The sequence below is a fragment of the Pleurodeles waltl genome, chromosome 4_2 (genome assembly GCF_031143425.1).
Source record: "Pleurodeles waltl isolate 20211129_DDA chromosome 4_2, aPleWal1.hap1.20221129, whole genome shotgun sequence".
NCBI classification, from domain to species: Eukaryota; Metazoa; Chordata; class Amphibia; order Caudata; family Salamandridae; genus Pleurodeles; species Pleurodeles waltl.
The window spans coordinates 867,655,852-867,683,651 of record NC_090443.1 but is presented as its reverse complement, the minus strand read 5'-3'; the positions used below and the strand labels follow the sequence as shown (position 1 = coordinate 867,683,651).

Below are 27,800 nucleotides of genomic sequence, written 5' to 3'. Positions count from 1 at the left end.
GCTTTATTTGAGTTGCCAGGTTAACGTGGTCTTATTTTGAGATTACTATTGAATGCAGGTGAATGTTCTTGTCTTTTCACAAGTACTTTCAAAATTGGCAATGGTAAAGTACTCAATCAATATATTACCACTGAGTGTACGATGGGCGCCAACAGTTAACAAATGTCACAAATGTGCTGGTAGAGTGACTACAGGAATGTTGTCCAAAATAAGGGTATAGTACTTTAGAGAAAAGCCTGCAGGACGTTTTTCCCTTTGTTTCGTTGCATTTATGGATGTTAAGATATCTGTGTCGATCTTCGTTTGAGATCTAGATTGGACTGCTACTCTAGCAGTGAGGATTGGAGCCTTAGCAGTTAAGTTGCCTGCACCGTGTCCTTTAGCGTGAATGCCATCATGCTTATGACGCAAAGTGTGCCTTACATAGACCAATGGAAGCTTATCTTGTAAGATAGCTATGTTCCCCAAAACTGTTTATTCTTTATAGGTTTTCCCTATGAATCCTTGAATCCATTCAAACACCAATGCTGAAAGTCAACATTGTGTCCATGCACACAGAAGGATGAGTCGGACATAATAAGCGCGGGAAAAGATGAGACAGCCTTTTGTAATTCAAGTAACAGGGCATGTAATTCTGCAAGCTATACAGTGCCATCACATAGGATTTTAGTGTGGGTGGGTGGCGGATGAAATTCAACACTTTACACTACTCCTTGCACTGACACGCAGGCTGCAGAGTATTTGTATTTTGTTCCTAATCGCTAGGTGGCCAGAGCCATCTGTGTAGAATGTGCTGTGGTATGACTCGATAGGCACGGTAGTTTGAGTTGAGGCAACATTTTGTTTATATTGGAGAAAAGTTTGTCTATGAAGAGTGGGATCATACTTAAACTTTACCTACACTACACCTGAAGAAGAGGCCCACTGGACCCACCTTGAGTGTAGTTCTCGAGGATTGGCTCTAGTGCCAGAACGAGAGAAACAACAATAATATGTCTCCCTGTGCAAAAGTGCCCTCTTCAAGATAGAGGCCTGCACAGCTACAAGGATGTTTTTCAATGGAAGCAAAACATGCTTCGGTCAATGAATACAAGTGGGGTTTCCAAGCAACAGGGCTAGTCTGTCCCTCATTGTATAACCATAGTGACTGGGTATGGCTCTGACAACTAGGTTGGTCCTATTATCCCTAATTTGCAAATATTTAGTGTTCAGCATGTCTGTCTGTGTAGAGCAAAGAGGATATCAGGGTACATGCTAGTCCATTGTTCGACTGAAACCCTGGCAGAACTTAGATCATACAAGGACTTTACTCGCTCAGCATAGTGAGGCAAATAAGTAGGTCTAAAGTTTAGAAATCTCAGCAGGGTTTGCAACTTTTTCGCTGTATCAGGATGCTGCAGGATAGCACACTTCTGAAGGAAGTCCACATCTAGGCCCTTGTCCTCGCAAGGTAACTCATACTCTAAAAAGGCCAACATAGGTAATCTTCGATTTCTTAAAATTAATTTTGTAACCATGTGATGTTAATATGCTTATAACTCTGTCCACCCTTGTCAGGTGTAAATCCACATTGCCATCAGTAATATAGATATCATTAAAGTATTACAATACCTTGGAATTTGGTTGTACGATCTCCATAATATGCACTGAGAACAAGCAAGGACTGTTTTTATAGCCCAAAAGCAAGCGTCAAAATGAGAATTGCACACCTTTGTAACTAAAGGCGAGCAGATATCTATTTCCATGCGGTATATTTTGACTGAAGAAACCACTGGAAATATCAAGGGTCGTTTTGCATTTTTTCTGCACCAGGTTCATCATTAAACCTGTGCTATGTGCATTTTTGCAATGCATAAGTTTGTGTATGTGAATTTCAATTCCTGTAGTCTAAAACTATCCGATAGAAGCCACCTGGTTTGGAAATAGGAAAAAGGGGCCTGTTCATTGATGACAGGTAAGGCGCTATTATGCCGTTACTGCAAATAATCTAATATTGCTTGCATATCACGTTTTGCTTCTGGCTTTAAAGGGTATTGTGCCTGTGCTTGACGCTCACAGCATAAGGGAATAAAATGTGGATCTGAAGGTTTGTCCCACCCGGCTTGATTTCTGGATAGGGCCGGAGCCTGTCCTACAGCCCATTAACTGGTTTAGGTTTCCCTGATCTCTTAAAGCTACTCTTATTACTTTCTCCTCCTGGGGTGCTCCCCTAATAAAGACTGGAGGCCAGTCTTCTTTATGTAGAATGATGTCATAAGTATTGGACAATTGTGACCAGAAGACTGCTTTAATGATACATGGTATATACACTTCAAAGTGTATATTTAAATGATAAACTCTATTAGGAGGATTCAAATGCTTAAATGAAGTCTCGCTTTGTATAAATTCATCAGTTAGATTCAGATCCAGAAACCTCTGAGGGTCTGATGCACTGTCTAGAAGTGCTCCAGCCAAAGTTCAGTCAAGCAGGAGGACTCATAGCTGTATCATCATGTTTTCTAGAAAGTCTTGCTACTTTCTTCTTCTTTAATGGGTTTTAGAGTCCAATATTTCTCCTCCCTCTTTAAGGTGACGTCAGTCTTGTGTCCTGCTTCACTTTTTCTACTGTACTGCTCTTTCCTTCTGTATTCAGATCAACTCCTCCTCTGCGTTCTTCTCCTGTCAGTGTCCTGAAAAGAACATGAACTTCAACTATCAGAATACTGATATTGTTCAGTTTTTTTTTGTTTTTTTGCGGCCCGGTACATTGTAACAACTACTGCCGGATTCCTGGAAACAGGTTCACCATTCTGTTTTTTCTCTATGTCCCTCTGTTTTCTCTTCCCTTCCATTGCAGATTTCAATTTAATGGATCCCTCAGTGGTATTTTTAGGCTTTAAATGTGTTTTACCAGGCTGTGTACCCAAGGTTTCAAGTCCTAAAGAGGCATACATTTCCGCAATTATTTTTGGTAGTTCCCATTCATGGCCTTGAACTGGAACCAAGTCTAGTCTCTGGCATATGGCCAGAACTGAGGCTTCTCCCTGAATGTTGCTTAGAATGATAGATTAGACTGTTGAAAGGTTCCTCTTTAACTTCATTCCTAAGTCATGAGTTGGTGCAGATTCATGCTCATTCTGTACCTGTACAAGTACGTCTGGGAGAACTGCCAATGTAGGCCTGCCATGTGTACTAGTATAAATGCATGCAAAGATGCTTCACCAGGTGTTACACTCCTCTACGGGTGGCACCATCCCAAGAGGCAGACACACAGTCAGTATTCTATGTTTGTCTTGGGGTGTGGTGTACTGGTCTTTACAAAAAAACAAGTTTTACAAAAAAGCATGTTTTGTTTTTAATTGTATTTTGAAAAAAATAGTGACTGTATATCGATTTGATGTTTCAAGATTTTGGATCCATGTGCATAGTTTTACTGGTCGGACCATCTAAAACAACAGTGAGGGCACAGGGTCGCGAAAGAGAGCGCGGGCAATCAGAGTGACACACGCCACGCAGACCTGTAGTTTATTTAACCGGTCTGCTTTGGCGCGCGCGGTTAGATACAAGCGCCGTCTTCTTGTGAGTGCAGACAGAGAAATCCGAATAAGTAAGGTAAATACAAAGATACTTTGTGTATACATTTTGGTATTTTAGATATATTACTTGCCAGAAAGAGGATTTTTCATCAATAAAAATGCAAGGACACATTCGCCATATATTTTTTGAAGTGCTCGGAGGCTGTCAGATGCTGTCTCCTGAGCTTTCACACAGAACTAATTAAATAAATTAATTATGTGTAAGGACATTTATTTGTTATATAGGAGCGATATATTGCGCTTGTATGTGTTTTGACTAATTAGATCGTACTTGGAGTACTTAGCTGATCTCTCTCAAGCAAGTACAGAGAGTCATGAAAACAAGCTGAATTATGTTTAGAGATATAACTCGGGTTGTGCCCAGTATTTTAGAAAAGAATTGTCCTGTTTTGCAGAAGGATATTAAATGAAGTTGTGGCTCTGTGCCTCTGCGGAAGCCAAGAAGTGAGACCACTTAGATGGTTATTTGCCAAATATTTTGAAATTCAAGTGAGTAATGACAATTATTAATATTTGAGTATATGTGGTGATATAGAAGCCCAATAGACAAACTAGATAAGGCTGTAAGGTATTCATTAACAAGAAATAAAAGTAAAATAGGGAGGACCTAGGCAACAATGGATGCCGATGATATATATGGCAATAAATTTTAAAATGAGATACTCACTAACTGCCAAATTGCTTAAAGGTAATTTATCTATTTTGTTTCAGAAAAACAATCAGACGTTTTTGATAACTACTATGAAACACTTGTTAAAATCTTGAATAATAGGTGAGGGATTTTTTTTTTTTTGGGCTGGCATCCGTTAAGATGATATTGAAATATGGATGAAATCATTTATGAGAGGTTCATAAAAGGAATGTTTATTTCATTTTTATTAAGGTGCTACCGGCATAAAGAACTTTTCAGTCCTGAAGATGACCTGTTGTTGATTAATGTCTTTACATAGGGTCGAAACGTTGATTTAAATGTGGATTAAATATACAAGGTGACTTCAAGACACCTGGAATAAAGGGGTCTTCTTGAAGTTCACTGTTTTCTTATGCTTTTTAACCACATCTTGTATATATTGTATATTACACTCTGTCACTTTAATTATCACACTAATCACTTTCACTGTACCGTTATTTCAGGGGCACCTTTGAAGAGAATATTTTGAAATGTTTAAGTCTTTTATAAATGTTTAGACCTTTCTGGATAAAAGAAATAAACAAGAAATACGAACGAATCTAAGGACATTATACCTCGATATAAGACGTTTCTGTGAACTTAAGTGCCGTGGAAGTCTAGGCATCTACTTCCCCTGAGTGACCAAATTTGTACTTATCATTTACCAACCGAGGTCTAAGGGTTAATATGGGTTTGCCTCATTTTGTAGAATAAGTGTCTGAGGAATAGCCAGATAATGGCATTTGAAAGTGCACTAACTCGAACCAGTTTTGAAACCTTAGACAATGAATACACATGGCATGACAGGAAAATTAGTATTAAAGTGGGATCCAAACATCCTACTTTTTTGCAGTTCCTATTTTTTCATGGCCAAGGAAGAGAGTGCTCCAGAAAACACTCAAGGGACAGCTGGGTGAGCAAGGCTGTTGTCTGCCTGACAGCCCTTCTCACAGAAGTAAAGGGACATCCCCTGAAGTCTGCACTTTCCACTTAAGGGTCTGTCTAGATCCTAGAAGCCTACCTGCTGAGAGAGGGAGGGTGTGTGCCTCGCCCTGCAGGAGACTGTCCAGGAGGAGGAGGACAATGTGTTCTTTAGACTTTAGGGCACTTTTAAGTGAACTGTGCCTGTGTCTAATTCATGCAAACACCTAAGGTATACATCTGTAATTATAGCCACTAAGAAACCCTTGTAGCAGAGGTGGAGGTACCAAAGGAGGACAGCACTTGGCTGAAATTGCAAACCGGATCGAAAGCCTGTAACTGGGAATCCTAGTTGCACTGTGTATCATTTAATTTCGCTATGTGATTAAAGTACTTTCGCTGGACAATATGTTATTGTGCCTGTAGGGTGACTGTTGCGTTCCGGGCTCTTGCCCCACACTACCTCCCTGAAAAGCTTTTACCTGCTCGCTTTTGCAACCCTGAGAGTCATGTGTGGAGAGGGTGTACTTTGCCCACTTTGCAGGGCCGTAGTAGGATGGACTACTGGAACCAGTGGCAAAGAACTTCAAGAGCCCGTCTCCTCTGTGGCCTCTGCAAAGGGTGCTGACAATTGCAGGATCTGCAAGTTCCAGTTCCAACTTCCTTCTTGAACAGAACAATACGTTCAGCTTAAACAAAGCATTACCTGCACAGCACAACAGCTGATACAAGGTTGGTGGAAGTAGACCTTGACACCCTATCCTTAAACTAGTTGAGGGATCTATGTTTGAAGAGAGGGTGAACTGCTCCCAGAAAAAAAGGCGATGGTGGGTTTTGTTAGAAGTCAGTTAAAGAAACTAGGTGGTGGGGAGGAAACTATGATGGGCTCTGTAAAAGGTACCATGATAGGCATCCAAGTGCTGGTCTGTAATGTCTGGAAGTAGACTTAGCGACTTTCCATTTTTTAAAAAAATGCATTTATATGTTACTATATCCCTGAGGAGGCGATGAAGCACTTAAGGAAACTTTTATGTGTTTTAAAGCAATGCCTGAACCATTACATCACACAAAGAGACATTTTTAAAAAACGTATCTTATTGCTTGGACATAACAGCGTTTCACAAATTCCGATAGCGTGTGACTCAGTGTTACACATAAGCCATTGAAATGTCACACATGACCACTGAAAACACTGAACTGTCATATAAGCAAAGTCTCATTTTGTGGTAACATCTCTAATTTTCATCAGAGCAAAGACCCCTAACAACGCTAAGTACACCACATCAAGCGTTACCTCGCACAAGTACCTCTATCGTAGCGAGAGAAGATACAGTAGTACAGGATCAAGGTGGGATGGAAGTAGAAAGAGGCGAGGGCAGAAACAAAAGCCGGTCACCCTATCGAAATTGGCGGCCATACTAAGATAACTAGCTTGTATCGCCACATTAGCACATCACGTACTGATAGTGAACAAGGTAAAGGACGTTTAATGATAAAAGTGCATATAAATGTTTGCAGGGCAATATAATTGGTTTAGTAACATGAAAAATAAATAATCGTGCAGCTGGTTCTAACAGCGTTATACGAAATTTTAAATAAAATGTGCATTCCTAAAACGGAATTCTGTGATCACAGTGCCATTGTAGGAGGCGGCGGCTTCAATGTAGTGGGAGGTTTATAATATACAAACATGGAAATGTTCATCTGAAGAAAAAGCAATTTACAAAGTTACTATAGGCTTAAAAATTGAAATTGTATAGAAAACCTACTTGTTATTCAACAAACATTAATCGTATATGCAGTCTTAAAGTGTAGTGCACACCATTACTTAATGCACATGGTACATTATCTGAGGCATATTGGATTGCCACAATCCACATCACCCTAAGATGGCCCCCACAAAGAGACGGTAAGAATGTCCTTCATTGCTCTTGCTGACAGTGTTGTGTCTTTTGCCCCTCCTTCGATACACAACATGGCGGCGCCCATGCAGTGACATTTTAGTGGGGAGAATTGAACCCATCGTAAAGATGGAAGGTACATTGGCTAAGTTGTACCTCAACCGGTGGGCGACATTTAAGAAAGTCCTGGAACCGGTCCGCGCCGGCAGAGGCGCCCCCATCCCCCCAAAGAAAAAGGAGTATGACATCCCCGGCCTGGAACCCATCACCTACGCTGACAGGATGCACTTCATACCTGAACTGGCAAAGCCCAAGCCCATGGTATGGGACAAGGGCTGGCACGACCCCCACCATCAGCTTGGGCCTCGGCTGGAAAACATGCCGCTGTATAAGACTCAGCCGTGCTATATCTTCCACCAAAAGACTAAAGTGTTAGAAGGTGAGAGGACGGGCAGTGAAGACTGTAAGGGTTGAATGTGGTGTAGAGAGCGTAAAAAACATCGGAAGATTCCAGTTATAAGGTGACGCAAGTAACATATTTGACACAAGCATTATCCAGAATACACCGTTGACCCGCGTTACAATTTGAGTTGGCCCTGGCGTTTTACCAAACAGTGTTTTGCATGCTAGGCTTTTGGAGCTTATTTAAGACCGCGAAGGGCAAAACTACAAGTTCCAGAATGCAAATTTCTGTTTGCTAAAGAGCTAGGGTTAGTTGATGCGAAGTCCCTAACCTCGACTGAAAAAGTGGCTAGCCTTATTGGTGAAATCACGGGAAATTAGATCTATAACCCCAACAACATCAGCCAGTTACAATTTAAAACAAATCACTCGAATGATATAAGTGAAAATAATTAAAATCCCCATTGTAAAATGTTTACAATAACATTCCATCGTAGTATCAGCAAATTAGACAACTTGCCTTTAGTTTTGTTATATAACAAATCATTAGGTCATTGTTCCATTAAGCTGTAAGTGATGTGTTGTGGACTATAAATCCTTAACTCGGCCTGTAGTGTTTTTTTCTTGTTATGAAACAGTCACGCGTACATATAAATAATTTCATAGTGCCTTTCAAAAACATCCACGCACTTGGGTATGAGGAAAATATGAGATTAATCTGCTATCTTTATGCATGTCAGGTTTTCATTCGATTTGTGCAGCTCATTTAGATATGTCATAGAAGTAGGCTGCATTTGTTGGTCCTGTACATCTTTTGCTGGGCTTTCTGTTTCAGTCAAACTCGTTGCTAGAATACGGTTTCCCTCAACCTCATGTCACCCTCTTTTCTCCCTCTCATTATGCTTCCCAAAGCCTGTCGATCTTCTGTCACCCACCTCTCAGCATTCCTTTAAATACTCCTTAGGGTAGGCAACAGTACAGTACCTCAGAATGCATTAAGTGGCTGGAAGAAAGTCAATTTCTGGATGCTAAGTCTGTAATGACAAGGATTAAGTTGGCTACTTAGTCATTTTGTACCATTCACTGTCTTTTCTGTTCCTTAACCCCCTTACAACACACTTATGTGTTTATTACAAGTTTCACAGTGCAAGGATACCAAAATTGCTTGATCTCAAATCACAAGTTCCAGCTGGTAATTGCACCCCTGGAATTACAAGCCATTGTGTCCATAATTTGGAATAAAAATGCACACCTTATGTTACCTGCTCCAAATCTGTATGACTGTTTCCGATTCTGGGAACATGCCTGTGAACACGTCTGCTCCCATTTATCATCCGCCTGCTCCGAACAGGCGCTAAATGGGAGCATGGTAAGGGGGCAGTGGTGGGAGGGCGAGGAAGGGCAGGATGTGGGCTGTTTAGTCACCCTGTTGTGTAGGAGAGGTCAGGCAGATAGGCTGGCTGTGCCTGCTTTCGCTGTCTAAATCTGCACACACTTTCCCTGCTTGGCTTTTCCTGCTGGTAAAAATCAGGCTTGGTGTTTCTGCATCCAGTAATCTGGGAGCATCATTACAGTTGTGATCGGCCATGAAGGTATCCCACCTAGGGACACCTCTCCAGCTGCCTTGTTCACCTTATTCACCACTGCTGTCCTCATCTTCCTCAGTCAATGCTTCATACACCTCCTCTTCTTCCATACGCAACTTATCTTTCTGTGTCCCTACCACTCTGCTCGTGACCATTATTCGCCCCTTATCTTCTTTTCCTCAACCTTCTTTCTTCAGTATCTACACTTTTCAACTGAGCTCTCCCTTTTCTTGTCTTTCTCCACCTATTTTGAGTGAATCCATTCTCCACTGAGCCAGTACACAATCCATCTGTGCCTTTTGGTCCTTTACCTACGCACCTTAACCAACTCTCTGACCCTTTTGCTTCCTATTTTCTATTGGCCCATATCCCTTCCTCCATTGCTGTGTGTATTAAATCACCCTATCCTTCACCCCTGAACCTTTCCCTGATACCCATCTCCTCCATTTACTTTCATCTACCTTTTATATTTGTTCCATTAGCGATTTTTTTCTTCCCTGTTTCTTCTTGATTTTCCTTGATTTTTTTTTTTTCTCTCCCATTATCATCTTCTGCTCAAACCTTGCTTGCACCCTCACTCTACAGTCCATAATTCATCTTTCTTTCTCCTTTTCCATCTGTACTGCCATTTCCTTCATATCGTTTCAATGTTTCCTTCTCGGCGACTTTTCCTATTGGTCTTTTTCCCTTTTCACTTCCTCAGCAATAGTTGCCACTTGGCATCTTGTAGCTCATAAGTTCCATTTCCATCATGCTAGATTCAGACACACTGTTAACCCCACTTTCTACACCACCTCTTCTCTATCTGTTTCTGCCATCAGCACTTGCCCTTCCTTTTCTCCTTCCTTTACTCTTCTTCTTTTCTTTCCTCTGCTCAGTCCTTGCACCCTTTTCTCATTCTGTTCACTAAATTTTCTCTTCTCAGCCAATGTCTCTCTGCTTTCTTTGGTCAGTTTAAAAATCTCGCATGTAGAAAGTTGTTTTTTTATTGCCTATATAAAACAGTAGTATTAGCATTCGTTGCAGCAATTTTATTTGGAAATTCTCGGTTTTATCATGCAACCAGTGGCTCTGCCTCCATCATTTCAAGACTCTCCTGGAGATCGCCCAGTCATATGGTCAGTATGGTTTGATTTGATACATTTTCAGACGTTTTTAGGTGCAGAAAGGAAAACATGTCTGATTTTACACATTAGATTTTGAAGGAAGATCCATATTCAGGTATTTACCTGGCTTGATGTTGGATAAGGGTGAAGTGCTGGATGAGTATCAAGTAGGTGCCAAAAAACCGAACAAATGAGTTTTGATAAACAATCCAAGATAAGAGGTTTGAGGGAAACATGGATACCTACTTCACAGCACTGTGCAGACTTGCCTCACAATGTCAGTTTGCAAATTTCACAGATCAGCTGATTAGAGATCAGGTCGCTTCCAGTGCAAAGACAAACAGATCCATCAAAAACCTTTATCTATGGGGGACTCATCCTTGCATGAAGCCATCAAGGCAGCAAAAGGCATTGGGATTTTTCAAATATCAGTAAAGGAACTTGAGGAGAAACCTCCAGAATCAGTGAATGTAGTTAAATCCGACAAATCATCTTGAAAAAAGCCCGAATTTCACATGAAAAATAATTGTAACAACCCTCTGTTTCTAAAATGGAAGCACCATTCTCCAATATGTTTTTCAGTTGTAGGAATCCTCCACATGGTAAAAATTCGAAAGTTTGGTGTGCTAAAAATGTCACCTGTAATGACTGCAAAACTTTAGGGCATTTTGCTAAGGTTTGCCAGAAGAAAAGTAATAATACCCTCATTTTAGAAGCGTGTGTGACGAAGTCCAATTGTGAGGATGGCTCTGAGTTTGACATTGAAGGTGTGAATGATCTGGTGCTTAGTGTGGGCAATGAAGATTCCTGTTCTAATAACACCCATAACTATAAGAAGGTCAGTCCCATTTATGGAGATCCTTCATTGTGTGTTGATCCTATTGTGGACATGTGTGGGTGAAAAAACACTAAGGGCCAGATGTACCAAAGGGTTTTTCCCATTCTGTGTCAATGGGAAAATGTGTTCGTACATATGGCCATAAATCGTTTAGCTGACTCAGCAGCAAGGATCACTATGACATACAAGGTACATAGAGGATTTACATGAATTCAAGGGCAGGAGAATTGAAGGTAAAATTTACGTTGCTGTAAAGGGGCTGACAATTCTGAGGTGGTCTCACCAAGGCTTATTTGGGATGGTCCTCAGACCTGATCACAAAGAGCAAGTTCTGGTGGTGGAATGGGATGATATTTCAGAGAAGTGGAGCCATAAGTTCCCTAAAGTTTTTTTTCAGATGCACTCAGTAGAATAAAGGTTTTCAAACACAAGGTCAAGGAAGGAGCGGTTCCAGTCAAGCACAGGTTACATGGAGTATCATACAGTGTTAGAGATGATCTTGCGAAAGAGCTTAAAATGTTGTGTGAACAGGGGATCATCCAACCTGTTGAGTCATTATTGTGGTTGTTCCCATTAGTGGTTGCACATAAGTGTAGTGGCCAACAGCGTGTGTGGGTCGATTTTGAAGTTACTAAATAAGGAAATTTGGGTAGACTCTCACTTGTTACCAAAATTTAATGACATTTTTGCGCACACTGCACAGGCAAGTTTATTTTTAAAGCTTGACCTTGCTTCAGCATATCACACCAGAGTTTTTGCACCCGGAGTCAGGACACTTCACAGCGTTTGTCTTCCCAAAGGGGACATTCCAGTATCACGTATGCCATTAGGTATTCCAAAGAATAACGTACAACATGTTAAAAGTGCAGGGTGTTTTGGTTTTCCAAGACAATGCGCTAATTTTTGCAAAAGATGTAATCACACACAACATAATTCTGAAAAAGGATCTCGAGATTTTTTGTGTTACACTTAAGAGAAAGAAGTGCCTATTTATATGTAGTGAGGTAGAGTGTTTGGGACCTGTGATTTCCAAAGATGGCATCAGACCCAGGCCAGGTTGATTAAGTCCATTGAAGAAGCTCCTCCCCCTGTTGATAAGTGTGGAGTCAAGGCTTTCTTAGGGCCGTGTGAATTCTACCCACGATTCATTCCTGAATACGCATCCAAAGCAAGACCCATCAGTAGTGTGCTCAGGCATGGTTCCAAGTTTAGTTGGGGTGGGGCTTGTTCTGAAGCCTTTACTTGGATTAAGTCTCAGTTGGGTGAGAGTAAAGCTCTCACACTGTTTGATCCTCTTTACAGTGTTGTATCACAGTTGATGCCAGCAAGGTGGGTTTGGGAGCTGTGCTCATACAGAAGAAGGGAGATGTGGAGTTTACCATTGCATTCGCCTCAAGAGTTCTACGTGATGCAGAGCTGCAATACTTCGTAATCGAGAAAGATTTTCGTGTTTTTAGACTATCAAAAGTTTTGCTGCTACATCTGGGATAAGTGGGTCTGTTTACAGACAGACCCCAAACCTTTTGTATCTATCATGGGTGGTGGTAGAGGTAAATGTTGTACGCCAAGGATTTTGAGATTATCTAATCCATCACTAATTCTTGTTGGGTTCCAGAGTAGCGTGCTACTCACCGAAAAGCGCTTCAACGCCTCGTCAGGGGTAGTAAGCGCTATATAAATACGATTACAATACAATACAATACTACACTTTTATAGTTTCAATTTGATGTTGACACATTGCTGGTGGAATGTCGAAGCCAAATTTCTTTCCTGGCTCCCAAACAAAAGCAATGATGTGAATGAACTTGTTTGGGCTGAATTTATGGATGTACACTTTGAGGATTGTTTGGTTGCATCCATCAATGTGCCTAAACTGGGTGTTTGTTCTGAGGATGAATGGAGACTTTCTGTAACAGAGGACCTGGTGTTAAAACAATTGCTGGATCTCTTCAAAAATGGTTGGCCGAGGGAAACAGTATTACCTCCCATGCTTCAGCCAATTTTTATACCTCCAACACTTCAGCCATTTTTTAAAGTAAGTGAAGAACTTTCCACGGAAGATGGGATGTTACTTAGGTCTGACAAATTGGTTCCTTTTCATAAGTTGAGATGCGGTATAATCAACAATGCTCCTAAGGGGCACCTCGGTACGACTTTCACTAAACAACGCATTTGTGATTTTTGTCTAATGGCTCAGGATGGATGCACACATCAGTGAGGTGGTGGAAGGTTGTGGTGTGTGCTCTTCTGCAGACAAAAATGTGAAGGTTGCAACCCCTCCTTTGACTTCTTTTGAGGTTCCATCTAGACCTTGGATAAAGGTAGGGATTGATGTTATGGGTCCCTCTGTGGCTGCACAGGTTCAGAATTTCTTCTAAAAATCTGACATTGTCACTTGTTATCAGAAGGAATCAAATTGTCAGGGTCTAGCTGGAACTACAGACAACCTGTGACTAAAATGGCTGATGATGCAAAGAATAAACAGGACTGTTAAAAAACGGTTCTCTTCTTTGGAAATGGACAGAAAATAAAATCTTAGAGCTTTCGCCAAATAAGGCTAGCTGGATTGTTTGATATTTCGCCTCAAGCACAAACAAATCTGGCAAAACGAATATGCTACAGGAAAAGAAGGCTCTTGCCACTAACCAGAAGTGACACTCTTCCTGTAAACTGTCTGCAAACAATAGAAAAACCATAATCCATATTAAATCGTCTTTGTAATGAAATTGAAAATATTTCCTGTTTTCTGTTAAAATGCCTGCTCTATAACAAATATTAGGATATTCACCATCAGACATATCCTAGATAAAGAAAACCTTGCGTCCGATGAGGAATGCATCTTCTTTTTTCTAAGTTACATCACTTCAGAGGCACTAGGCGATGCTTGGTAAAAAGCTGGAACGTAAGATAGAAGAACTTGTAAAATAACCTTTAATGGAGGATCCATTTAAAAGAAGGAGCTTCGAACAGACCATCAACAAAGAATATCCTGAATCGGCTGAGAAGGCAACCATTTCTTATTAAGTGACATCACTGACTTGCTAGCTAGATGAGTAGGGAGATACCAAAAAGAAAGGAATGTGAGGAAAAACTCTTGAAATAAGTCCGAAAAACTGAAGGACTTTCAGCCTAACATCTCCACTGCACATAATATGTCTGTATATTATGAGTTCAGGACACATGTCTTGTGTGTTGTTTTCATTTCTTCTTTAGTACCTTAATTGATGTTTGTGATGTAAGTTATGGTTGTGCGAAAGGCAGTTTTTGTATGTTGAAAGCAAATATAAATACATTTTATATATCAAAAGTATCATTGGGCAGGTGGTGTCATCAATGTCATCATCGATGTGCTTTGTGATAACATCTGTGAGTAGTTATGGTGATCAGTTATGGTTGCATTGCTTACCATAACCGACAAATTCCAGTGTTTTTTAGACTCTAAGTCAAAAACATAACATCTCTTCAACTGACGTTTTTAAAGGAACTTATGCTTTGTTTAACTATTGATTCTGATTTTCTGGGTACTTACCCGTGAGTCTTATTGACACAAGACTGTCTTCTTTGAATTTTTTGGGTTTTGTATTGATACACATAATCCTCATGACCATGCAAAGAACCACTGACTTCAACCAGGGCCTGCACCCAGCCCCCAGTGATCATAACCCTTTGTGTAAGGCTGAAGGCTCTTTTGGAAAAAAGTTATAGTTTGATGCCGGGTTTGTTACAATGATATTCTGTAATTTTTGTGATATCGTTGATCAAGTATTCCCAGGGGGGTTAAATAGATTTTTTTTTTTTTAACTCTTCTCAACTGTCTAGCTATTTCCCCACTAGACAGAGATGCATTGAAATATAACATACTAAAACCTAGCTGATTGCATTACTCATATGCTATACATATTGGACACTCTAAACCACAACATAGTTATCAATGCAGCAAAAAAGGCCATTTGGCAGTAATTCCCAGTCCGCACCTAAACATCTTAAAGGTGAACTTAAAAGATTTTAATCAGGCAGAAACTCTGTTTTTTCTATAAAACGCTCAGAGAAAGCTACCACTACCTGCCTGTATGTATGTGTATATATATATATATATATACACCACCTACTCACTGCTCCAATTTCCAAAGTAACGTTGCTGATTTTGTTACTCCATATCTATTAAAGTCATCCAACCTGTCTATTATGGGGTATTTCAGTATTAGTATTTGGTGGGAGGTGACCAGTCGTGATATCAAGAACTTGCTTCACTCCATGTCAGCACTGAACTTGGTGCAACAATTTCTTACTCCACACACACACAAAATGACTTTTAATGTACTTTTTTTTTTTTAGTAGGAAGACTCAATGACGGCAGGAACTCTGACTAACCTGCTAGTGTCGGATCAGTATGGAGTAGCTTCCCAACTGAAAGATAAAATACAACATAGCCCAGGAGGCTCTCCTGGGCCCCAGACAATTGGACACGCATCGACAAATGTCACGGGGCTGTGTTTAATAAAGCCCTGAATGACTTCCATCCCTTGTGTAGGGAGCACACTGAGGATGTAATTCAACAGGCGATAGAGACTCATAGATTAGTGATGCACTGGAGTCTGTTGCCCCACTGAAAGTAAAGAGTAACAAAACGATGCTCCAGCCTCTTGGTATGCTACAGAATTGCCATCTGCTAAGAGAAAGGTTGTAAGATTCTAGACCAAGAGAATGTTTTCCAAGGAGGATATAAATGACTATAAATTTATGCTGAAAAATTATTCAACTTTTTTGCTGGTCAACTAAGAAACGTTACTGCTCAATTACAATTTCAGAGGCTGAGAAGTCTGATCAGGAAGTCTTTAGAAAAGTCAATGTCCTATGTTTTCCCTCCTTCTCCAGAACAGAGACCGTGGCATCCATGGATATGTGCAAAGCTTTCTCAGCCTTCTTCAATGAGAATCCAAATAACATTAGTACAAATTTGAACTATAATAGTTTGGGGATATATAATCCTCTGGCTTTTCTACATTCAATACGGTCATGTTTTGCACTGTTACAAACTAATACAGTAAAAGCATCAATGCTAACAAAATTAGAATCACCAATAGATCCTTGTCATGTCTCCTGGTTCCACTTGGCAGTGGATACTTTGGCACCGGTGTTTATGGAGCTGGGCAGTTTGTCAGTTAAGTCCGCAGTCTGCCCCCAGCAGTGGAAGTGATGCTCAAATCATCCGTACTCTTTAAAAAAAGAAAACCTTCACTGTACCCTCTCCAACTATCGCAATATAGACCGATTTCAAGATTGTCTTTAAGTGCAACAATGCAGAGGTATTGACAAGCAACTGAAAAGTCACTTGGAGCCAGATTTACAAAGGATTTTTCTACTCTCAAATGGCCCAATTTGCAGAATCAGGTTGTTTGCGAGCAGAAAAATGCTTTTACAGGTACAAGCCCTAGTTGCGATTCGGTAACCTATTACTGAATCCCACATTGGATTTACAATTCAGTATTAGTGAGGGGTGTGTTTATGGCATCACCTTCTAATACTGAATATCAGTGGTATGTCTGAATGTTTTGCGACCGAAATGCGGTCGCAAAACATTCACATTTTACCATCAACTTCAAGTTGGCAGTCCTCCTTTCGCAAATGGGAAGATATCCCTTTACATTGCCTACTCTTAAACATTGAAAAGCAAAGTTTTCATTTTTCTTTTTGAAACACATCCTGTTTTGCTTTCAGAAAATCTGGCTGCATTAAAAAAAAAAAAAAAACGTGCTTTATTTAAAAGTAGTCACAGCCATGGTGGTCTGCTGACCCAGCAGGCCACCATCTCTGTATTTTTAGCGATTCCCAGTGGGTCACAAAGTGAGACCTTCCTCATTAATATGCATGGGGTAGGTCTCTTTAAAACCCTCTGGGACTCACACACACATTTATACATGCATGTTGGCAATTACCAAATAGCGAATCACAAAAATGTGCTATTTGTTAATCTCAAACCATTCCCTACATACATCTGGCCCTTTGAGACTAATAAGTTGCTTAACAAAACCCAAGCAGGATATAAATTATCCTACTGCACAGAGACTGCTCTGGTATCAGTGATGGATGCAATGCTATGCTATGGTATTTGTAAAGCGCGTGGCTATGCTATGAGATTTGTAAAGCGCATGGCTACCCAGACTTGTCTCTCAGCGCTAAAAGTCAAGTCCATCACATAATAGAAAAGCAAAGCAGATTATTCAAAAAGATGTGCTTTAAATATTATCTGAGATTTTGTGTCTTCTTTAGTCGTTCTCAGAGATCAGAACAACGAATTCCAGAGCTTTGGTGTGAGGTGGGCAAAAGAACACCCTCCACTCCTTGTCTTTTTAAATTTTGCCACAATGAGAAGTCTCTGATCTGAGGAGCGTAGTGTTCTTTTAGGGCTGTAGAAAAAAACTGAAGGAAATGATCCCAAACATGATATGGAGCTAGGACCTTACACTACTTACACAGTGTTTCCCAAATCGTGGGTTGCAAGTTGTTTTCTTTGTTGGATTGTGGAAGTCCAAGAAATTAATTAAATGGCTTTTAATTCTGTAATTATCTTGTCACATTTGCTGCACAGATAGAGGTCAGATTTCACACTTTGCCTTCTGACGAATTGCTGCTTATGTTTTTAGCAAGGGGATTGATGTTTACAAAACCGCTGAGTTAGAAGGGAGCTGTTGTTTCATATCACATAGAGGGCCAGACAAAGAGTTTTAAATTGAATTCTCTTGTGAACCGGCAACCAGTGCAGTTTTGCTGAGGATGAAGAAACTGAATGATGATTGGGAATCTTAAAGAGAATGTAGGTTGTGGCATTCTGTATTATTTGTAGACGCTTGATCACATACAAAGGGCTTTCCAGGTAAACTGAGTTACCGTAGTCAAGACAGGAGAGCACAAGTTCCCGGCATACTGTCCTTCAAGTGGCCTGTGGAGCCAACCAAGTACCTTTCTCAGTGACCTGACTAGGCCAAAACAGGTAGCTGCTAATTTCTTATCCTGGGCCTCCACGGTAAGATGGCAGTCGATCCAGAAGACAAGGCCTTTGATTTCCTTTTTAGGAGGCGGTAGGTCACCTAGATAGTCCGGCCATTGTAATTCAGTCCAAAGGGTGGCTTTATTGCCAACCACCAATACCTCCATTTTATCTCCATTAAATTTCAGATTGCTGCTGGACATCCAGTCAGTAACATCTCTGAGGCAATCATTAAGCTGAGAGGAAAGAGCAGCAGTATCTGGTGTCAGAAAGATGGTTATTTGCGTATTGTTAGCATAAGTTACCAGTGAAAATCCATATCCTGTTATGATGTCTGCCAAACGCTGGACACAGACATTGAATAAGGTGGGGCTTGATGATGAGCCCTGTGGCATCCCGTGCTCCAATGTCAGTGTATTTGAGCAGAATGATTCCTCCCAAACCTGAAAACTTCTGCTTTTTAGAAATGAGGTTAACCGTTTAAGAGCATTACCAGTAATTCCGGCTTCTTCCAATCTTCTGATAAATGTTGAATGAGATACCATATCAAATGCAGTTCTTAAGTCTATAAATATAACTGGCACTGAGCAATTCGAATCTAAACTTGCTTTAGGTTCCTCAGTTACTGCTAGCATGGCAGTTTCCATACTGTTCCCTACTCTGAAACCAGTTTGAGTATGGCTGAGGATCCCTTGATACTCCAGAAATGCGGATAGACTTTGATTGACAAATTTCTCCACAATTTTGCTGATGAGTGGAGCAGGGAGGTCGGTCTGTAACATCCAGGCATTGAAGGGTCAAGTGAAGGTTGGATGGATCATATTACAATGTCATTAGATGTGGTAGTAGTGCGACACTGATCCTGTTGGATCTTAGTGCTGCATCTGATACAGATTTGCATTGCATCTTGAGGCACAGACTGCATTTACTGGACATGCAAGGAAAAGCCTCAGACTGGCTTTCCTCGTGTTTAGCCAACCATACACAAACAGTCAGGATGGGATGTCAACGTTCTCCTCAAATAGTAGATCTCTATTATGCAGGGGTGTCTCAAGGCCCATCCTGAACCACATTTTGTTTTATTTCTAAGTGTCTCTGCTGGCCATGATGATAAAATTTGGGTCATCCCTTGTGTTATACACTTGTAGTCTCTTTTGTTGACAAATCCTAAGAGACTGGTACTTTCATGAGTGTGTGGTTTCCGTGACACAGTGGATGTGTGCCAATGCCTTGAATTTGAATAGGGACAAGTCAGAGCTACTGTACTTTGGTCCACTGGTAATTTCCTCTCTTCAGATTGGTGGCCTATAGAACTGGGAGATCCACCTTCACCAGTATCAGCAAAAAATCTTGGCTAGCACCGAGCAGGATCTTACGATGGATAAGCAAATAAACACGGTCTCTGCCTCTTGTTTTATGTATTTTTGGATGCTACACAAAGTGCTGTTGGCGCTACTGAAACTCACAAAATTATTTTCCACGCACAATGTTATCTCACCTGGACTAATGCAATGTCCTTTTATGTAGGCCTGCAGATAAAAACCCTAACAGCATTAGAAAGTCCAAAATTAGGTGGAAAGACTCTTTGTGGGCACGAAGCATCACAACTTAAACAGCTGCACTGGCTTGCTGTTATTAAGAGTCATGTTTAAAATTGTTTGTATGACTTGTAGACCCTTCTATAAACAGGGCTCAGAAATCTTATCAGATGAATTTCTGAGATACCTGCCCTTCAGGCATTTACAATCTACCAATGTCTTTTTGTTCACAGTTTCCCAAATTAATTTTGATTGGAAGGATGGGAGGCCGATGGTGTTCCTGGCCCCCTAAACTCTGGAATCAACTCCCCCTTCACCTGAGAGTTGAAGGTAACCATTTTAGGTTCAGCAAGGATGTAAAGGCATCCGTTGCGCCAATAAACTATTTTCTCATCTTTTCAGTCTTCCATTGCCAGTACACCCTGTTAGGGTAACAGTCTCACTTTATAAATGGAGCATCATTAACATCACCATAACTACAGAGTACCTGTTGTATAACTTATTATTTTGTTGGCAATAGTTATGGTTGAGTTGGACATACCCAGGAAATGGTCTCTGTGTGTTTGCTATTGACTTTGCCACAGTTTGACAAATCTGTGCATAATTTGTCAAAATGCATGAGCTGTTCAGCATCTGGATCATTGCAAATTTCATGTGGATCAGTCCCATTTTAAATTCCCTAAGATTTGTTGCTCGCCCCCAAAGAAAAAAACTGAAGGAAATGATCCCAAACATGATATGGAGCTAGGACCTTACACTACTTAAACAATGTTTCCCAAGTCGTGGGTTGCAAGTTGTTTTCTTTGTTGGATTGTGGAAGTCCAAGAAATTAATAAAATGGCTTTAAATTCTGTAATTATCTTGTCACATTTGTTGCACAGATAGAGGTCAGATTTCACACTTTGCATTCTGACGAATTGCTGCTTATGTTTTTAACAAGGGGATTGATGTTTACAAGCTCCTCTCGCATTTCAGTCAGAGAAAGAAAACTAAAGTGAATTATGTATCACTCTTGCTTGGGTACAAGGAGTATGAAAGGAAAGGCTGTAGGATAGCTCATAATCTTTTTGTAATTCTGAAGTGTGATGGAACCTAAAATTTTAATAGGATTAAGACACTACTTAGTGATGCACAAATGATAAATATTCACTGAAACCCTATTTCCACACATTATCATCTAGTTTACTAGTTTTGTATGTCTGTGCAAATTTAGTGCCCGTTCAATGGATAATGCCCTGCCTGTAGATGACAGTGTGCAACCGCACAATGCTTTAGTTACAATATATTAAGGAAATGCCTCTTTTAGCATGTTCACCCTCACATTTTTGGACTGATGCGGCTGGTTTTTCGACTCTGAGAGTACACTGAGGCCTGCTAACCAGACGTCCGGCCCAGAGTTTTAACCCCATACAAATTGCATGTGGAATTGGATACACCCAATTGGCAAGGCTTAATGTACTTATAAGTCCCTAGTATATGGTACTAGTGGCAGCTGCCACTGAACGGGGGTGGCGGGCGCGACTGGACGGGGGAGGCGGCGGGGGGGGGTTGAAAAAATAATAATAATAAAAAATGTAAAAAAACATTGCCTGCTAGGGGAGAAGCGTTCATCTCCCCTCCATCCTCTTCCTCTTCCTGGCTGCACTGCACACATGCTCCCAGCCAATCACGACGGTGCTGTCACCAGCATGACAGCAGTGTTGTGATTGGTCTGAGTGGCCTGTTTCGCTGCTCAGACAGGTACTGGGAGCCTGTGCATGTTCTCCACTCGGCTGTCCAATACAGCTGGGTAAAGAACATGCAAAGTGCACATACCTGTTTGGCCGGCCCAAAACGGCCAGCCAAACAGACATGCGCACATTGTGCTGCAAAACCCCTCCTCCGAACCCCTCCGCCCAGCCCCGCTCCTTACTCCCAGGAAAAATAAAATGTTAGTAACATAGCGTACATTATTATCATTTTATTTTTCCTTTTAAAAAAAATCCAGCAGGGCGACGCTCCTTCGCGAAGGAGCCGCCCCTTATGGTACCCAGGGCTTGTAAGACAGTGCCACTCAGGGCTGGACCACTGTTGTGCCACCCTTCATGTGACAACATACAAAATGGCTCCCAGCCTATCACTGCAGACTAGATGAGCAGTGTTTGCACTGCCAGTTTCACTTTGCCATTTAAACCTATGGCAAAGCAACCCTATCCCTTAACATTATATGTAAGTCTCCCCTGAGGAAGGCCTATCGAGTCCTATGGCAGGGAGCACTATTTTGCTAAGTAAGGCATGTTTTATGATATGTCTTAGCGGCAAAATTTCCAAATTGTCATTTTGTTTGGGTAAGGTTGGTAGCCCCGTTGCCTGATATCACATAGCTGGCTAACCCTTGAATGGGACTACCATAGTGGGTCATGTGACGTATCCAATTAATTGTGGCATTAAATGCGACCTGATGCCGAAGCCTAAATTAATGTCACTTTGATAGTGGGCAGCCTCACAAAGAAATACACATTCAGACAGGTTTCTGACCGCCTGGAGAGATGTGTGAATGAACAAAGGGCAGTGCCACAGCAATGAGGTGTAAATTCCTCTGCCCAGATGGCCGCTTGGGTGGGTGAGTCCAGAGGCAGGCTTCAAAGGGGGAACCCACTTTTGATGGGCTGCCTGGCCCATCAACCAGAGGAAAATGGCAGTGCAGCTCTGCTCCACTGAAAATGTAAATCCCAAGTCTTCACAACTACGTCTGGTAACAAGGATAGATGGATTTATGGTTCTGTTGAAATTGACAAATGTGCTTATTCCTTAATCAACATGTGTGCTCCAACATGTGGCAACGCTCCATTATTGAAAGTCATGCAAGACCAATTAAAGGTGTCCCCCATTAATGTAACCTTTTCCCAGGTGGGCGTTGCACCACCTACTGAGGCTTTATAGGAAATTAAAAACTAGATGCATTCAAAATAAGTTTCACAAAGCATTAAAAAAATAATTGAAGTTGAAAAATTAACAGATGTTTAGAGATCAGCAAACCAGAGGTCAGGGAATTTACATTCTTCTTGTACCCCCATTTCTCAAATATGGGAATAGTGTATCTCTTTTCACATAGAAATATGCATGGTTCCTTAATGGATACAGAAGCTCATCCAGAGATTCTCTCATGCCAATCACCATTTTTAATAACCATCAAGCTATTGACTAATTCCTCTGTTCCCCAAGGATGACACCTTAGTACTGCACTTTTAACTAAAAAGATTGTGTTACCAACACATACAGCAGTTTGCTACAAACTTTCAAACTGAAGGATAACCTGCATTATCCCCTGGAATGCCTATGAAGCAACCCTAACTACAAACCAGTTCTTTAATGGGTGTTCGTGAGTCAAAAAGAATCACAGAAAGAAACTGTGCAGATGCTTAAACAAGTGAAGACTCTGGAAAACAAGTATATACAAGTCAACCATCCAACAACATACAAATCTCTTTTATAGCTAAATGTTAAAGTTAATAGGAGTTGTACTACCTTTGCAGATCATATCTGCCTAAGCATTAAAGTAACATACCACCCTAGTGGAAACAAAGGTGGGAAGGTAGGTGCCAACTATCTGAAATCTAGAAAAGAGAAATGCAGCATATCCTCTATCAGGGTGGTTCTTAACCTGTGGTCCAATGACCCCTGGGGGTCTGCAAGGCCTACTCGTTTGGAGGGGCATGACCTTGTTACCAAATTAAATAATATTAACAGTAATACATTACAAAGAATAAAGTCCATAAAAATTAAGTAGCAACATTGAAAATGTGAAAACGTTTTCTGTAATTGATGGTGAACTAAAACAAAATGTTTCAATATTTGAACATTTGTTTGGTGCATACTTATTTTTGTGTATTGTAAGTTAAAATCAAAGAAATTGTTTAGGCCGTGGGCCCCAGCTTCCAAGAATGATTCTTGGGGTCCCCATATTCCAAGTAATGATTGAGTGGGGGACCGCAGAAGTCAAAACGTTTAGAACCTCTGCTCTTTTGTAAGCTCAAAAGTGCAAATGAAACATATGCATAAAGACAGATCTCTGGTATTTAAAGACCTCTAGCGAACCTTCTATACTGGTGAAAAATCACCAAGCGAGCAAGACCTAAACCTCTTCTTCTCAGCTATCTCTAAGAAGCTTAACCGACACATCGACTTTTAAGCATTAGGAAACAACCTCACTGTAAATTAAATAGGTGCCAACCTCAAATTCTACAAAAGAAATAAAGCAACGGGACCAGAATGGCTATCACATGAAATCTTTCTATTACTTGCAAACAACTAGCCCCTAGTTACTGAAACTGTATATTCACTTCACAATTAACCAAAACCCAAAGGGCATTTTGGGTGAAGCATACATCAGCCTCATACACAGATAAGGGAAATACATGCAGAACTCTAAAAATATCTCCTGATGTTATTCTTAAATGCAGACTGTAAAATCCTTACAAACGTCCTTGCCACATGACTAGATAAACCACTTCAGAAATTAATACATCAAGACCAAATAGGATTTATTAAGGGCAAATTATCAATCTCCAACACAAAACTATTTTCCTACATAATTGCTTTGACCAAACAGAAAATCATCAAGCGTGATGTTATTGCACCGGGTGTGGAAAAGGCTTTCAATATATTTGAATGGACCTGCCTCTTTAAATTAATAGACTGGCATGGTCTTGCACATACAGTAATCTGGTATACTCCAGTGTCCAGGCTACAATACTTGCTCTCGCCTCCAGATTTAATCTCCAAAGAGGAACCCTTCAAGGATGTTCTTTATCTCCTTTAGTTTGCAAACTAGTATTAGGCCGGTCATACAAAAATTTCGAGATGACAAACACATATATGACTTCTGAAACTTGAGTCTTCAATTCAAATTATCAGCATGTTAGGGGTGTTCCTCAAGTAAACAACCCAAAACATGAATTGCTCATATCTGTAGGAGGCTGGCCCAGTTTGTGGTGTACACCTATGGTGTAGCACTCTGTACTGAGTCCAGGCAACCCTTAGTGATAGTGAATAGATGTCCAGATAGCAAACTCTCTGTAGGAGTAGCTGAGGCGAGCAGCTGTAGCTTATCCAGGAGGAATGTAAAACACTTGCATTACCACAGTAGTAAGACAGTAACTCACTCACAAGAAAGAACCACATACGTGTTGCAAAAATGAAGGATACTTTATTACAGCACTACTAACAGTGGTATATCTCCCTTTTGAGATATATACGCACAATATATACACAAAATAGCCAACAGAAATAGCATAAAAATGTATGTCCAATTGCTGTTATGAACCGTGGACCAGGCTGGCGGAACCCAGTGACTGATTCTGGAAGTGGAGGACCTGCAAAGGAAGTGCCCAGGAGGTGTATGTGGCACTGCCCACCCTCCGGTAGGTGAAGTTTCTGCAAGTCGGTGGAAGAAGAAGTCCAGCTGCGGGGTGGAGGAGCTTCAGAAGATCCCAAGAGTCACCTATGAGGTGTCCCTCGACTGCCGCCGGATTGCCATCGGGTCAGTGGCCAGCTAGGTCTACAACAAGCACTGGCAAATGGAAGCAGGAGCTGAAGAAGTGTTTGCAAAGTTTTAGGGACCAGCAAGGTCCAGGAGACTCTACCCAGGAGGGGGAGTCTGGGCTGGCCCTCGGCATGCAGGACGGCCAGTAGAAGTCGATGGAACCCCCACGAGTGACCCACAGGTGATGGACAAAGGGAGTCACAAGGAAGACCTACCAGCACGACAGAACGGAAGTCCCACGTTGCAGGAGCTGCATGACAGGGGCTGATCTTTATGCTGCCGAGTGCTGGAGCCCGGGCTTCTTGGTGCCCGAAGATCTCTTGGAGGAAGTTTCAACAAGCCTTGGCAAGTGCAACAGTTGCGGTGCACAGGGGTTACAGTGCAGTGACAGGAGTAAGGGCAAACAGTCTCCCAAGTTGGTTAGAAGGCAAGCAGGACCCAGAGGAAGCCACAGACTCACACCACCTGTGAAGAAGAGTTTTCAGATGTCTGTGGGACAGCAGACCCCAGCGGCCGGTAGACGTTGTTTAGAGATGTCTGTGGACGCAGGGGAGTGACTCCTTTTTTTAAAGAGTGACTCCTTCACTCCAAGGGAGATTCCTTTGTGCTTCTGGGTGCAGAAACAGTCCTTGTGACCCTTAAGGATGCCCAGCCTTGGATGTTGCGGAATTCTTGCAGGTTCCGGAAAAACAATGTTGCAATTGGAGCCTTCCCACCAGAAGCAGACGTGTTTCGGTTCCAAAGCAGACCAGTAGTGGTTCCAGAGGCCAGGAGCAGAAGATTTGTCTTGCAGAGAGTTCCTTGGAGAGTCTTGATCGATGAATCAAAGGACCCACCCATGGGGGAGACCTTAAATAACCCAAAAGGGGATTGGTCACTCTCTGAAGTGACCCACCTATCAGAGGAGTTCAGGGACATAATCTACCTGGTCTAACCAGTCAGATGCTCCCCAGGGCCTCTGCCCATCTTGTTTCCAAGGTGGCAGAATCAAGTGACTACCTGGCAGAGCTCTGTGCATCTCCCTAGGGGAGGAGCTGAACAGGGTGGTGGTCACTCCCCTGTCCTTTGTATAGTTTCGCACCATAGCAGGAACCTGGGGTCCCTGAACTGTTGCAAACCGGATTATGCAAGGAGGACACCTAATATGCCCTTCAAAGCAGTCTGGTCGTCACCTCAGCACCTAATACACAGGGGGAGATGGTCACACCTCTCCCTTGTTGGAAATCCTTTGCTCTCCCTCTCCAGACAGAGTCTGGCTCACCAGCAGGAGAGGAAAACAGTGTCTGGAGTCAGCAGCAGCGTAGGCTGGCAGCTAGACCCCTTAAGGCTGTGCAGGCAGAACTGGACAGTCCTCCAAGTAATCCCCAGAGTACCTTGTATCATGCAGCTAACACTGGAATACCAAACATGCCTAGGATCGGAGAAGCCATTATGTAGTTGGATCACTGGTGTTGACTAATGTCCACTACATACCTTAAGATGGCTTCCCTGCACTTGCAGAGTCCAAGAATGGTACTGGGGTCTGTAGGAGCACCCTGCTCATTCAGGGGTACCCTCACACTTAGAGACATGCCCCCTGCACTTTGACTGAAGGGCCTACTAGAGGGGTGACTTATAATGTCTAAGTGCAGTGACCAGGTTCGTTGGTGAAAGGGTGCATGCACCATTTCATGCAGGCTGCAGTGGCAGGCCTACAGACACCCCAGGCTCCCATGGGTGGCACACTATATGCTGCAGCCCATGGGAGACCCTTGGTTTACCAATGGTGGGTACCTTAGTGACATATACTAAGAACTTACATGGGTGCAACAGTATGCCAATTGTGGGTGTGCAATGTTTACCAGCAACCAAATTTAGAGGAGAGAGCACAGTCACTGGGGTCCTGATTAGCAGGGTCCCAGTGAACCACAGTCTAAACACACTGGCATCAAGCACAAAGTGGGGGTAACTATGCTAGAAAGATGGCACTTTCCTACAATATCCATCAAGTAATGGACCAGCACACCTCATTACCTGGTTACAAACTAAACTGAGATAAAACTGGGCTATTACTTCTCACAGTTCCGTACCAAAAAATACTTCTTCAAAGGTATCACCTTAATTTGGAAGCCTTATCATGTCTTCCATCTCTGTTTCCTTTTCACAAAACCACTATCCATTTAGACACAATCGAAAGAACCACACTAATTGTGCTAGCAACTTCATTTATGTTATTTGAGATATTTTCACATTTAATATTAAACAATACAATATATCAGTAGGTAATCTACAGCTTCTAAAACATCCCTGGGGAGTCTGGTGGCCAGACTTATTGCATATCTATGCCAGAGGTCCAGTGGCTTTCTCCACCGAAAGACCATTTGATACTCCCTTGGGCTAAACTGGAAACATTTCTAATATCCCTTTTGCAACTAATTTCCTACTAAACCACTGAAATTCGAAACACCAGACCACAACCAAGCATACCCCTGTTGCGCAAACAAATACTAACAAAGCATAACCAGCTATATTTCACAACAGGAAAGAAGTGGGTTAATGGTTCTATCTTATACAACAAAAAAAACAGTGAACCTGCTTCTGTACCAGACTACATGGATGAGGCACAGCATATTCTATTTCAATAATGACATGATCAACCCATTTAGAGAATTTCAAAACTTGAATCTACTCCAATATAATGAGGTTTCATATATCATTCTCAAATAACATTTGCAAAAACCCTCAACAATGTACTTTACCCAAAAGGTGACC

General features: G+C 41.6%; 2 protein-coding genes across 3 annotated transcripts in view; one reads left to right on the top strand and one right to left on the bottom strand.

The window, feature by feature from the left end:
• Positions 1 to 6,518, bottom strand: part of CYB5RL (cytochrome b5 reductase like) — a 188,875-nt gene extending 182,357 nt beyond the window's left edge. The window contains exon 1 of one of the 2 annotated variants that reach the window (XM_069232632.1): positions 6,474 to 6,518. The gene's annotated coding sequence lies outside the window, so the exon portion shown is untranslated. Of the gene's footprint in view, positions 1 to 6,460 lie in introns of both variants that reach the window. The other variant, XM_069232631.1, reaches the window with a different exon arrangement.
• A 595-nt stretch (positions 6,519 to 7,113) lies between these two features.
• The window catches only part of MRPL37 (mitochondrial ribosomal protein L37), a 62,943-nt gene continuing 42,256 nt past the window's right edge, over positions 7,114 to 27,800 (top strand). The window contains exon 1 of the mRNA XM_069232630.1: positions 7,114 to 7,506. Within this exon, the coding sequence (XP_069088731.1) occupies positions 7,197 to 7,506 (310 nt within the window). The 5' untranslated portion in view covers positions 7,114 to 7,196. The remainder of the gene's footprint in view (positions 7,507 to 27,800) is intronic.